The sequence below is a fragment of the Lycium ferocissimum genome, chromosome 5, assembly GCF_029784015.1.
Source record: "Lycium ferocissimum isolate CSIRO_LF1 chromosome 5, AGI_CSIRO_Lferr_CH_V1, whole genome shotgun sequence".
NCBI classification, from domain to species: Eukaryota; Viridiplantae; Streptophyta; class Magnoliopsida; order Solanales; family Solanaceae; genus Lycium; species Lycium ferocissimum.
This window is the reverse complement of record NC_081346.1, coordinates 62,592,435-62,607,229: the sequence shown is the minus strand read 5'-3', so window position 1 is coordinate 62,607,229 and position 14,795 is coordinate 62,592,435. Positions and strand designations below refer to the sequence as shown.

The window sequence follows — 14,795 nt, the reverse complement described above, 5'->3', positions numbered from 1 at the left end:
AAATCAATTCAAAAGTCTTGCACAAATAACTAGATACATGTATCACAATTCACTAGATAAATGTATCACAAACTCCTAAAAGATTTCTTGAAAAACTAAGAGATAATATTGAAAGACTAAATGATATTCTTGAAATAATAAAGGACTCCTAGAAAACATAAAAGTCAAGGATAGTATCCTTATGAATGCATTAATTCCAACAGGGTGTACGCAGACCTTACCCCTACCTTTGTGGGGTAGAGAAGCTATTTCCAATAGCCTGATCGGCTCAAGAAAATTGTTTTTTACAACAGGTTTGAAAAGAAAAATGCAAGAATTAAAAAAAGTATGACGAAAACAAAGGTATGACTGTTGGTCAAGAAACAACAATCCTAGGAAATCTTTAACATCACATAATAAGGAAATGGAATTATGAACCAAAGGGCTGGTGGGTGCGAACGGATAGATAAAGGAGCACAAGCGATCATTTTTTTTATTATCATTCCAGAATTGAAATGAAACTGGGCCGAATAGAGCACATTATATAGAGGATTCATATCCTTAACTAAAACTAGTTTGGAATTGAAGCACAGTTGACGCCGCGTCCAAGGAAAAGAATTCCTCACTGACATTTGCTGGTTCAAATTTCATCGAACCAAGAAGAAAGACAAACGACTAGACATGGAAGATGTCTTATGGTTGACGGAAGTAGATTCACATAAGGTGGCTCAAGTAATCTAGCCTTGACAAGCATGATGCTTAATGGCCAGATCATGTCTTTAAAAAGCTGCAGCAATCCTAGCATCCCAAGTATTGCAAGGTCGTTCCTCTAAGAGTTTCTCATTTGCAAGCTCCGTTGGCAAAATGCTTGGGAAGGTCATGAATTGGTGATTTTCATAATCAAGCTTAATATTGCACTCACACTCAAGTTTCACTACTTCCTCACCGTAGAAGTATCAAAAAGTGATGGGTTTCTCATTCTAATGTTGAGTGCCACTAGAATGGTACCACTAGTGTTCACTTTCAATCAAATTGAACACCGCACTAGTGGAAACGGAAGGCTTAAACTTTCAACAGAGAAGGAATAACCAAACACTTCACCCGTGAATAAAGTGCCAACAATATCAAAGGGGAAAGTTCTCTTGCAGAAACACATACAGGCAAAGGAGCCGGAGGACCTCCATCGTCATCATCATCTGGCATATCTCCATTCAAATTAAGCTCAGAAGATCTTTTCCACTTAGGTGTTGGAGGATAAACAACCATTTCAGGTTTTTTCTCATGATAGAAGGCATATAGGGCATCAATATAGTCTGGCTTATAGATCCCAGGAGGACGAGCATCAGAAATTTTTTTAAGTACCTGCATAATAATTTTTGATTATTCATACTCAGATATATGTGGATAAATTTGAAACAAGAAGGATGTAGTATCGCAAAATTACTGACCTGAGTGACAGATATCGGCAGCGTTCTCAAAAGATAATGAACGATCATAAACCCAGTGCGATTATGCCCATGTGTGCAATGCACAAGAATATACTTCTGTACATGTTTCTGGCGGGCAAGAAATTGTGAAACCTGATACAAGCCATAAATATTAGTATCAAATTCCTTTCATAGCATATAGCATTCAGTGAGGATGTGAAAAAGTTAGCCTTGATTTGCTTAAAGCCTTAAATAGAATAAAAATCATATGACAGCATTCTTCTCATCAATGTTGAGTCTTATACTAAGAAAACCTAACTAGAGGTTAACCAAAGACATTCCATATACTCTTGAGAAAATATAGTACTTTTTTTTGTGACAAGGAAAAATACAGTGCAGATACAGTATTTCCCGCAACTTCTCGCATCAAATAAAAAACCCTTTAAAAGGATGTTCAAGTTCATAATGCTTTGTTTTCCTTCCCAAAAATCAGGTGATTCTTGGTGCAACTGAACCATCTTCTTTACGGGGATTCCGGGAGGAGGAGCGAAGGGGAAGGTAAGCCGTGTTATCTTATGTGAATTGGGACAACCCAAGAAGGAGATGCAGAAAGCAGCAATGTTCGTTTCCCTATTAATAAGATAGGATAGTCTTAGCGCACTAAGCTCCCATAATGTGTGGGTTCCAAGGAAGGACAGACCCTAAATTTACCCTTGTGTCAAGGCTCCCGGTGATATCTTATGTTAATTGGAATAATCCAAATAGGAGATGCAGGATCCAACAATGTTCCCTTTCCTGTTAATAAGAGAGCATAGCCCTAGTGCGCTAAGTTTCCATTGTTCGTGGTCCAGAGAGGTGACTATATTCGGTCTATTGATCTACTGTTACATTGTCTTTCTGCAAGAGCTATTTTCATTGCCTAAACATATGACCACCTAGTAACACAACGACAACTTTTACCGTTACGCGAAGGTTCCCTTTGAAACAATGGAGTACATTCTTTCTTTGATAAGAGCAGAGTACATTCATAGTATAATATAAACAATAACATAACATCTACCCTACCATTCTCAAAATAGCTTTTTCTCTTTCTATTCCTAGAAGATGACAAACAAACTAGTGATCAACTGTGCTTTCCACTTTGATTGACAAACAACACGCACTAATAATTGCACCAAGTGTAATATATGATAGTAAATCTATAACAGCGTAGATCTTATCGTGGATGGATAAAGGTAAATAAACAAAATTTCACTATTTTAAGTAATGTAAGCTCATTCTCAGGTACGAAATTCAACTAAAAATGCAACTAACATATATAAAATTACCTCATAGACAAATAAATTTACAAACACATTGTCGAGTACAGAATCATGGCCTCTGCATTGAATCTAATACACATTGAGAGTAAAAATCAGGACAACAACCATAATCAAAGAGAAAAACTACTCCCCCACCACCTATTCTCCTCCATGACTTTATTACCATGTACCAACCTTTACATGCCTGGTGCCTGCTTTCCTCCAATCTGACAATGAATAGTATCGACTTGTATTTGTAAGATCAATCACCATACCAAACTGAAATTAACATGCAATGAGTCAGTTGTAATTTAGCAGATCCTCAATGGTCAAGGTTACACAAATGGATTAAGGGGTCAGAATTAACAAGGCATCTAATGATAATCAAAGTAAGCCAAATGAATTAAGAGGACAAATTAACAAGGCACCAAATGATTCTCTCATACTAAGTGGCAAAATAAAACATAATATAAGCCTCGGCTTTGACATAAAACATCTCCAAGACAAAGGATACAAAACATCTCTAAGATCATTATTCATAAGCAGCAGCTTGTTAACTGATTCGACTTGTTATCTAAGTCAAAATTCGAATCTACAAGATATATACAAGAATAAAAGCACTACCAACAAGGAAATAAGAAAAGCTTCAAACAACTTTAAAATTCTGCCTTATGATAACATCTAGGAATCAAACTTTTTTATTATTATTAAAGATTACTTCATTGAAAATCCAACAACAAGAAAGTACTGTAAAGGAATAGACAGAGGGAGCATATCATCACTACTGTAAGAAATCAAACATTTTGAAGATAAATCCACGTCAAGTGGATGAACAGGGACCCAAATTCAGGTCAACACACTCACCTTTCTTCCTAAAACTCTTTGTTGGTGGAGGACTTGCCTAAACGAGCATCTTTTGCCGGGAAGAACACAGTTGTTGAAAGTTTCACCCAGTGGAACATTTGAAGGAATAATGCAACCTATCTTCCATCCAAATGCAGGACAATCCAACCAACCTGCATAAGCAATCCAAAATATAATGATGAAATCGAACTAAGAGAAAAAAGGCGGGGAAAAAGGAGAGAAGCAAGAACCTGTGTTAAAATAATAGTCAAAGAAGACACAATAAAGTTATGTGCAACCTAGAGTTACAAATGACAAGAACAAAAAATAAAGATGAACTATACAGAGGGAAGCAGGAATCTATTGCCACTTCAATAATTCATACACACAGAGAAAAAGAGATAAGCACAATAGAGAGAGCGCGTGTGTGTGCACACAAGCATAGCAGGTCTTATACAACTAGCACACTAGGGAAAAACAATAACCTGGAGGAAGTTTGCTGATAGGCTTCTGTTTCTTTGTCTGAAAGATCTCATCCCGCATTGGTGCTGGCCTATCATCTGGACATTGTCTTTTAATTCTTTGAATCCTTTCCTCCCGCTCCTAAAACAAACAACATTTAGAAATAGGGCATGCAAACTAGAAAATAAATTTTTGACAGGTAAGAGAAGGGAATCTAGAAAAATGTAAATTAAAAAGAAAATGAAGTCTCAACAATAATAAAATTCACAAGAACAAAGAAGCAAGTTCTATTTCTTTTACTTTCTCCCCCTTTTGACAGAGACGAGATTGGTAAGAGGAGGTACAAAGTGTGGCACCAAAAATAGATAGCTAACTTAGAGATAACCAGATTACCAGCAATAATGCTGAGTTTACCCACATTAATCAGATGATAATCTGTTCAACAACCTAAGCGACTTCCACTCTTTCCCTTCCATTTGCTTAGCCCAAACTGCCTGACTGGCTAAAATGGAAAAAAAAAATAGGGTTTTTTTTGGGGGGGGGGGGGGAGAGGTTTGTCCATGAAAACCAAATCAATTTATTTGAAATTTTGAAGTTGGAGTTGAAGATGGAGTTGTGTTTGGTTATAGTTTTTGGAAAGAATATTTGGTTGTTTGAATATACTGAAAATGAAAACAGGGTTTTAGGTGTTTTCCATTTAGAATTTTCATGGCCAAATGCTATTTTCAACTAAGATCTGCATTCTTCAAGCATGCTATGCCTAAGGCCCCATCCAAGGATTTTGAGCCAACATATAATAGTTCAGATTAACATGAATTCGAACTAGTGTACCAAGGTAGTTTTATCACCACCAAAGGCTTCATCTCTGCTTCAGGCAACCAATCATTGTAGAAAACTCAACACTTGGGTTTGCGGAAAAAGGGAAAGAATGTTTTCTCAAGAAACTGTTCATCTGTTTGAAATATGTATAAAACTAGCAATCTTAAAGAAAAGCTTGCCTTTGCACTCCTTCTTCCCTTATTAAAAAAAAAAAAAAAAAAAAAAAAAAGCTTGCCTTAAAGACTTGGCTCCTATATTATTCAGACTCTTTTTTGGTGACGGGTGCGTTTCGGATCCTCCAAAAGTAGTACATTTTATAAGGATCCAATAGGGTGTGGCATCAATTTTGGAGAGTCCGAGCAACATAGCTTGGCACAAAAGTGACCGGTTTTACCTGGTTGGTAGTACTGGGTGCAATTCTAACAAGATGGCCTTAATCTGTTTAACCGATGCCACATGTCTGAAAATGATTGTAAGAATGTACATCATTTGTTTCTGCATTGTACAGTGGCTAGAAGTCTATGGGTTTTGTTTAGCAATTCCTTCCTGGACTAAGTGGGGCATTACCAAGAAGCTTGAAGGAAAATTTTGTCATATGGAACAGTTTCAGAGTTGATAAGTCCATCAGAAGCATTTACAAGATGATCCCTCAATGTATCATCTGGAATATCTGGAAGGAGAGAAATCAGAGACGCTTTGAAGGAAATTCAACACTCCCATACACACACAACAACAAGTAAAAAAGAAATATCAATGGTGTGTTCAGTACGGAGCAAAATATTTTTCAATTTTCTCATGTTTGGTTGGTCAAAATTTTGGGAAACATTTTGTTTAGGAAAAAAATTTCTTAAAAATGAGAAAAATAATTTCCCTAATATAAATAGGCAAAACAAGTCGCACAAGTAACAATTCATATTAATTGTCTCCTTCCCTCCCTCGAACTCAACCCCCCCCCCCCTCTAAGCACCCTCCAAACAATTTTTTTTTAAAATAGTTTTGAAAAGTTTATTTTACGCCATCCACCCCTGCAAACCCCCACCGCCCTCCAAAAAAATTTATTTATTTATTTATTTTTATTTTTTTGAGATTTTTTTTTTTTTTTTTTTTTACTTTTATAAAAAATTATAAAATATGGAAAATTTAAGTGGCTATATTTTGGTGTGGGGATTGGGCTAGAGGTGTGTGGTGGATGTTTGGTGGGTGGGGGTTGGGTGGATATTTTCTCAAAAATGTTTTCTACTAACTAATCGAACATGAGAAAATAAGTAAGAAATTTATTTAATCTCGAAGAACACATTTTTCACGGAAAATATTTTACTCCATATAGAACAAACCCCCAATAAAGGAGCAAGTTCAAGTAGTATTACAGCTAAATAGTTGATATAACGACCTGTAGAAATAGAGACATACGCGACGAGAAATCTCTGCAGCACTTGTAACATAATTTGCACGCTTATCACTATGTAATATAACAGGCTCTTGTAGTGCATGTTCTAATTGTTGTCCAAAAATCTCATCGTCATCTTCCGGCTGTGGTGAGGCATTTAAATCCATGCTGGTCAAGTCTCAATTTATAGTTCTGTTCCTACAACAAACAAGATTTTTGTTCAAGCCAAAAATAAGCTACTAATACTCTTATATGACAACTGAAAAGGCTTGAGTTATTGAAATGTCAGTGTATCATTCAAGTGTTAAAACTTTGTGAACCAAACAAACATCATAAATTTTGGATATTAAAGAAATAAAAGTGAATGGATAATGAAGACAAATTGGATTACCGATTGTTGCGAAGATGAATTGATGAAAGTGAATATTGTTGGGAGAAGTAGTCGAAGTAGATGGTTGAAAGCTCTTATTAGGAGAGAAATAAACACACGTGTTATGTTACTACGTACATCATGTCATCTGAGACTTGTTTATGATTGCTTTATCACTACAAGAAAAAAGATATTGGGCAACAAATTATTTTTTGTTGCCATAGATTGATTATTGTTGCAAAAAGTACTTTTGGCAACAAAAAAAAAATTGTTGCATAAACTTTTCCCAATGGCTGTTATTGCAACGACGTGCAACAATTTTTTTTTTTTTTTTTGGTTGCGAAAAGTACTTTTTGCAACAATAATCAATAATATGGCAACAAAATTAAATTGTTTGGCAACAATAAAGTTCATTTGCCAACAATAAAACTAAGTTGTTGCCAAATATTAATTTTTTTGTTGTCATTTCTATACTTTCTTGTAGTGTGTATATAGAGAGTGTTATACCCCATTTAGACCGGGTTAAATTAGGTACAACATATTGGAGATTCCTATTTTTGCTTTATTTTAGGAGTCGCCACCTAATTAATTTTAAGGTGAATTAGGGCACCTAATTATTAACTAAGGTAAAGCTAACTAAACCTCCATTAATGGTCTGCTTAATTTTCAATTCTAGGTAAGGGTTCTAATTATCCTAAAGGGAAGGGGTTAGGTAGGCATCCTCTAGGATCCGTTAACTACGGTTTACCGGCCAAACTTAGGTTAATTAATTAAGGTTAAATAAGATGCCTAAATTTTAAGAAAATGGCTTATAATATTACTAAGGTTTTAAAAAAATATATAATAGCGTTGTTTAAAATAAGATTTAAAAAATATGCTAAGGCGTTAAATAAAAATGCCATTTTAAAACAAAACTTGCACAAAAGGGCTTTAAATAAGATTCAAATAAAAATGCCATTTTAAAATAAGATTTAAAAATATGCTAAGGCTTTAAATAATATTGCTAAACTTTAAATAATAATGTTATTTTGAAAATGAGACTTGCAAAATAAATGATTCGCATATAAATAGAAGCTTTCAAGAGAAGATCTAGCCAATTTAACTTTAGGATAAAATTACATTATATGAGTATAGGGGTGTAGAAAATCTAGACTTATTTTATAAATAGAATGCAAAAGATGATGAGTTTTCTTTTTCCTTTTTACTAAATATTTAACTATGCTCGGCTAAAATATGTATAATTGGATGAATCTTGAAAACAATGTTTGTAAAATATACTTAAGTTCATATTTGCGTATTAGTGACGTTTTGAAATGTATATGATAGTAAGAATAAAATATGATTCCCTTTACTTAAAATATATAGTCATGCTATTTTGCAAATCAATTATTCCAAATAAAATAAATATTAGATATTACAAATAGTTTTCACATGAAAAGAAGAGAGTAGACTTATGGAATTGATTGTTAGTCTTCCTTAAACTAACTACCCATTACTAAAGCTAAACCCACTAATTCATTAGGATTTATCTAAACTGAGAAAACAAAATAAACAAAAAGTTAGTTGCATAATTAAATGCACAAAAATAAATAGAGGAGTAGATAATTTAAATGGGCTCAGCCCATTTTTAAAAGAGCTGCTGCAATCGGGGCTGCTGTTGGGCTTTGGCCCAATAATGATTTATATATGCTGCTGCGGACTGATGCTGCTGTTATGGGCCCTGGCCCAGATTTTTGCACAGCTGATGGGGCTGACTCGATAAAAGTGTTTCGTTGGGCTTTAGCCCAACATCGAATGCGGGAGGAGACGAGTCCCTCGGACTCGCGCGCGGTGGTCATACATAAAAAATGAAAAGGAAAAGGATTAGTATACAATCAAGGAATAAGGTCAAACATACAAAATGTAAACTCAAAGTAGATCAGTAGGTTGTGTATATACCATGTATATTTGAAAAAAATGAAATAGAGACAGGGTTACACAAAATGTCCGAAATGCTTATAACAGTTCTCATGTGAAACAAATGATTATGCATTTCGATATAGCAAATTTCTGCTTGAACACTAAATGATTGGTTCACAAACTAAGAGCTACATATGAATGCATGAAGAGAACCAGATAGACATCACTCCCTAATGGTATATTAGTAAAGGCCAAGCACTACTTCAAATTATCAGATCCTTACATTAGTACCTTAGGCCTAGATGTAGACACTTCATCATAAGTGATGCATGAACTATCATGAAGGAATCTTGGAACAAAGATACACAGACTAATTATCAAGAGAACATATGTACACAGGCATGACTAAACAACAGTAGCATACAAGATCAATTTGACTCAGATTACCCCTATGAGAACATAAGACATGATAGAACATCTCGAATAATTACACAACCGAATTGAGCATCCTGGACCTACACTGGTAATTCATTTAATAGAGACTACAAGAAGGTAAAAACTTAACATGACTAACGTATACACACATGTAATGTACCGAGCATAGTTCACTGTATTGTACACTTGCAAGCAATTAATTGAAACAGTGGGTTAAGGCCTAGTTTTAAACACATGCAAAGACAAGAGCCCAACACCAACACTAAATAAGATAAAGTCCAAAAGAAAGGCCAAATTCAGATCACAAAACAGGTATAGGGCAAGGCTGGCCCAAATTTGTGTCAAGGCATCACAGAGAAAAACAAACAACTCAAAATGTTGCCTCATCACAGAAGTAAGAGAGGGCAAAACAAATCTAAGGACATTTAATCAGATGCAAAATGGTATATCACATTCAAACTTAGACAAATAACCTATCAATCATCTTAACACAGTTGGGACAAGCGCATTGAATTTTCACCTCAAATAGCCTTAAAGCCCAATCCTAAAACATGCTCACCATACTATTTCTGGCCTATTTTAGTAAATGAATGAGCCTTAACTCCTATTAATAACAATATGATAGTCATTTAAGCCACTTTTGAGTAAAAAGATTTTTAATCAAATGTACCACAGGTTCACAGGTGATTCATCATACAACTCAACCAATAAAGACCAATTTAAGGTGACATGTACAAACTGGATTAAACAAAACAAGATTTTTCATATCATTTAGGTTCAAACTAGCATACCTTCACAGGTTTATCAATCAATATGTAACCAAGGTCCAACTAACAAAATTAACATAAGTTTCCAAGCAATCAGATATCATTTTGAATAAGCAGGATCCATATATTGAACTTAATAAGCAAGTTTAACCAAACTAACTTCACTTTAATCAAGTCATAGATGACTAAAACCAACTAAAACTGAGCAAAACTAAAACTGAGCAAAACCAAGTGTCAATAGGCTTTCAGAAGTCATTTTAGTCTAGAGAAAACTTATTCCAATTAAAAAATACACCAAACTAGAACCCAGGTCACGATGTTTAAATATATAAACTTGTAAACCGAAACAATAGGATATAAAGCCAAACTAAACATTTGGAACATAATTGACTCAAACTGACCTATAGGTAGAAATTAAACATATAAAGGCATAGTTAGGCAGGTTGCAGGCTAACTAATACATAACTAACCAAAATTTGAACCTGTATAGCACAACTAAGCAATTTAGACCTAGGTTAACATATGGCTAATCAATATTAAACATACAGACCAAACTTAAGCATCTATAGACTAATTAACACATGCCTAATCAGAACAAAACTTAAATAAACCACTACAGACCAATTAATCATCGGAAAAGTTAAGCAAATAGACATGATTAGCAGACTACCCATCTAAACTAACATATGACTAATCAAATGAAGCATACAAATCGGAATTAAGCAACTACCGGACTAAACTAAAACCGGACTAATCTAAATTAAATAGATATAACATAGCTAAAACACTATAAACCTAAACTGATATAAAATTAATCAAAAGCAGACCACATAAACAGCACAAAACACTCAAATAATGATTGAAAATAATAAAAGGAATAGTAAATTACCTTTTCTTGGTGCATTGAACTGAGGCTTCGGGTCTCGGATTCTACCAACTTCGACCTCGAATTTAAGTAGTTTTTATGAAAACAACAATAAGTAGGTAGAAATTTTTAGGAAGTAATAAATCTTTTTTTTTTTAGGGAAAGAAAGTCCCGTCCCCCAAAATGAATGCCATGAGCTCTTTTATAGCTGTAGATTAGGGTTTCGAATTTCAAAACCCTTTTGGCTCCAAGACGAAAATTGAGAGCTGTTTGAAGTCAACTCCAACCTCTAAAGCTGATCTTCCCTCAGAAGTTTGAAATCTCCTTTGATTTTTTGTGTTGACCCCATTAAAGAGGAGTGATGAGGGGCTGTCATCTTACTCGGAAATGGCAAAAACCACGCCTGACAGAGGCGAAACGTTAACCAAAGATAGGCTGGGGTTGCTGCCATAGAACAAAAAAAGGGAGGAAAGGCTTTGAATCTGGCAGAAAAGCACGATCCTTACCCGAATTGGGGAGGCATATCTCTGAATCGATTGTGGGAGAGGGGGACTTGGCCTCAAAAAATCAGCAAGGAGACAAATGTCTCCTGCCATGGAGAAAGGGACCGAGGCGGAAATGACGAGGTGGGTGAGGAGATGATTTGCACGAAAATGGTAAGGGGACAACTGCTATGGAGAAAAAATGAGAAAGGGAGGCGCGGACAGGAAAAGAAATGCTAGGGTTTGATATAGTGGAGGGGTAGTTTAGTCATTTAGGAAAATATCGCCCAATATGGGGATGACACGTGGCAGGGACATGTGGGGAATGTGGAGGCACGTGCTGGTAATGTGGGAAATATGTGCCAGTAGTGTGTTTTTGACCATTTGGCGCGGACGTGGCGCTTGCGTGGCATCCACGTGGGAAAGTAAGGATATGGGAATGGGACTATTATTAACCCAATTAGGACCAGATTTTATATAAATTTGGAATTTCGAAAATTAAATGACAAACACTCTTTACTTAATTATATAGCAATACGCGTAAAGAAAATATCACTTAATATATTCATCAGTATGAAATAAATGCGTATATATATATCATGAAAGTCGTGCAGTAGAGAAATGCCATCGTTCAATAAAATAAATGCCGTGCGCTTTGCATAAGATGATAAATAGAAATGTTAAGAGTGGCCATCGCGATTATTATATCAAGTGCTCGCAAAGATAATGAAAAAATAATAGCTATAATAATAATAACAATAATAATGATAATAAATATAATACTAATAATAATAAATAATAATAATAATGATAACAACATTAATAATAACAATAATAACAATAATAGTAATAATAACGATAATGGGTGACGGCCATAGCTGGACAATGGAAAACGACAATATTAATGGAAGGCAAATAATTGTGGTAAAGTATACAAAAAAAAATTATTCGTAAATAATATTTTGGAAAAGAGGGCGGGACAAAATCGGGTGTCAACAGAGAGGGATTTAGTTCCAAAGAAAAACTAAGAGAGGTTAGAACAAAGAGAGTAAAGTTGAGATTATGTTATTAATCATAAGTAGTTAAAAATATGTATAAGGATAAGTGGAAAATTTAGAGAACATTTAAAGTCTTAAATAATCCCTAATTATCGAGTAATAGAATAGCCAAAATAAAATGAAATGACTATAGAACATTCATAGAACGAACTTGATTAATTAGTTTGGTCCATAAGCATAACCTTAGGTTGATTAATGTTTAATATATAATATATTATACGCATAAGCATGCCCGTGTTTTGATGGTTGACAAAATAAATGAACAAGGCAAGTAAACCAGTTTAGAGACACACGGATGGCTTGGATGAACTAAACAAAGTCGAATGATGGATAAAGTGACCGAACAAGGTGGATGAATCGGTCCGTAGACATGTTCTATCCAAGAGACAAACGGAATGCGAGATAGAGGGAATGAATACAAATGGGCGCAAGATACGAATGAAACAGAGACAGGTGCAAGGTAAAGCTCAGAACCAGGAGATGCGAGACAAGGGCGATTGTAACAAGTCTATGGACACGTTCCATCTCATACACTGAGGCGATTCATATTTGAATTAACTAGGTACGTGAACCAGGTCCAAGAACATGTACTAGCTCAGAGTCCCACTGCGAGTAGGATTTGTGATTTATGGTAAAGACTTGGCAGACAAGTTGCAGGATTTCTTGCCATAATCATAGATATACTTCAGACTCCTACAAGAACATTGAAGCCGCGTGAATGGAAGAATCTCAAGTCCACTCAAACCCTAACTCTCATAATGGGTCTTACCATGTAGGATTGAGTTCAGCCAACTTGAAGCAAACCTAGTGCTATATATATCTAAGTCCTCCCATGAAGAAGTTTTAAGCACTCACCAAGAGAGAAAATAGAAATCGAGCAAACACAACCAACCTAGCAACAACAATAAGCAATCCGAAAGGCAATCAATGCAATATTGAGTGTTCTAATTATTGAAGTGCGGCACATACGATACGAAGAAGAAGATTGAAGAACTGTTTAATAGAGCTTAAGTTTTACAATTCTTAAGTCTAGATTCATGTATTAGGATTGTTTATCGAGTTGTACCTTTCTCAGCTTTCATAGAAGCAAAATCAATAGGTGTAAATGTTGGTCAAATTCAACTTCAAGTTGAGATAACTTGAAGTGGACTCATTAGTTTAGGGAGATTAGTGAGATATGAAAGTACAGTATAACAATTAATATATAATATATTATCTGAATGTGATAAAGTGATTAGGTTGTATTCGATGCTCTAGAGATACATTCACTCACGTGGGAGAAAAGCGGGATGTAACTGATAGACAATCATAGGCTTATATTATATGACAAAAAAGGGCACCTGGAGTTTTACAGATTTTACTACAGCATACAATCAATGAGAAAAGGCGACAAGCAACTGTTATCTCGTATAGATAACACGTTAGTGTCACGAGTTGATGCGTGAGTAACTTTTATTCTTCTAGATCCAGCTGTCGCTCTTGTGTTCGACGCATTGAATATGTGTTGATCATTGGGTGGAGAGAACACGGGGCGTAATTGGTAGGTTTAAAACAATCAATTGGAAAAGGCGACAAACAACAGTTATCTCAGATAAGAAATACGTTAGTGTCACGACTTGACGTATAAGTAACTTTAATTCTTCTAGTTCCAGATGTCCCTCTTGTACTCGACACACTAAATATGCATTGCCCATTGGGTGGAGAGAAGACAGGGGCATGATTGTTAGGTTTGAAAAAAAAATGTAAAGTGCGCGAGGGCATATGAGTTTTATTAAAAATCATCAGTTAAGAAAATAAAGGTGACAAACAATAATTGTCTCGCATAAGAAACACTTCAGTATCGCGATGTGACTTGTGATAGTAACTTTTATTCTATCTAATAAAAAATTCATTATTGTTAGAGTCATTTATGTATTTCTCGTTTAAAAGAAAAATAAAATGAGAATTTAGGAGTTTAATTTAAAGCTTATAAACACTTTTAATTTAATCATAACATTTTACGATTTTATTCCTAATATCTTTTGTAACCTCCAGAATACTCTTCCTCAAACATAACTTTTAATTATCTCCATACTTTATTTCTGTCATTCGTCCTTTTTATGCAACAAATGCTTTAAAAATAATACTCCCTCCGTTTCAATTTATATGAACCCATTTGACTGGGCACGACATTAAAGAAAGAGGGAAGACTTTTGAAACTTGTGGTTCAAAATAAGCCTTGAAAATTTGTGTAGTTGTAAATCATTCATAAAGTGAATTTCTTTTCAAATTAGGAAAGAGGTCATTCATTTTGGCACGGACTAAAAAGGAATATAGGTTCACATAAATTAAATAGAGGGAGTATATTTTTATAAATAATTTTAAGAATATTTTAGTCATTTTAATAGAAAAACTTTTTATCAACACCTTTTTTACCAAATACGCTAACCGTCTATTATGAGTTTCAACCCCTATATTTAAATATACTAGTTTCTGGGTGCGCGCTTCGCGCGTGTACTCCTTATTAATGAATATAATTTTTTAGAAAATCACATACATAAATTGAACTTATCAAATCACGTGTAATTATATCCATTTTGAAACTATTTCTAAAGTTTAATGTTGAGTTAAATACATGTCATTTGAAGAAAAAAATATTCGATGTCCTAATCTTTGTAATTGTTAACAGTACCAAAAGTATCACTAATCAATAACCATTATG

The 14,795-nt window shown here is 34.6% G+C and overlaps 1 protein-coding gene across 1 annotated transcript; it reads right to left on the bottom strand.

Annotated features, from left to right (window-relative positions):
• Nucleotides 1-367: 367 nt before the first annotated feature.
• Nucleotides 368-5,332, bottom strand: LOC132057898 (uncharacterized). The gene is made up of 8 exons (XM_059450486.1): nucleotides 5,226-5,332; nucleotides 4,844-4,877; nucleotides 4,036-4,153; nucleotides 3,572-3,723; nucleotides 2,903-2,986; nucleotides 2,735-2,797; nucleotides 1,428-1,559; nucleotides 368-1,341 (listed from the first exon to the last, which is right to left on the bottom strand). Exons 1-8 carry the CDS (start codon nucleotides 5,330-5,332, stop codon nucleotides 1,042-1,044), a joined length of 990 nt encoding a protein of 329 aa, XP_059306469.1. The 3' UTR covers nucleotides 368-1,041.
• Between the last annotated feature and the right edge of the window lie 9,463 nt (nucleotides 5,333-14,795).

What these genes read in the sequence shown, in the direction of transcription:
- LOC132057898 (XM_059450486.1), bottom strand. Translation starts at nt 5,332, where the DNA reads ATGCAGAAACAAATGATGTACATTCTTACAATCATTTTCAGACATGTG. An exon ending in AAAGAGTTTTAGGAAGAAAG is followed by an intron (nt 2,987 to 3,571) that starts GTGAGTGTGTTG and finishes TGTTAATTTCAG; the next exon opens with TTTGGTATGGTGATTGATCT. An exon ending in TAAATTTATTTGTCTATGAG is followed by an intron (nt 1,560 to 2,734) that starts GTAATTTTATAT and finishes GGCTTGTATCAG; the next exon opens with GTTTCACAATTTCTTGCCCG.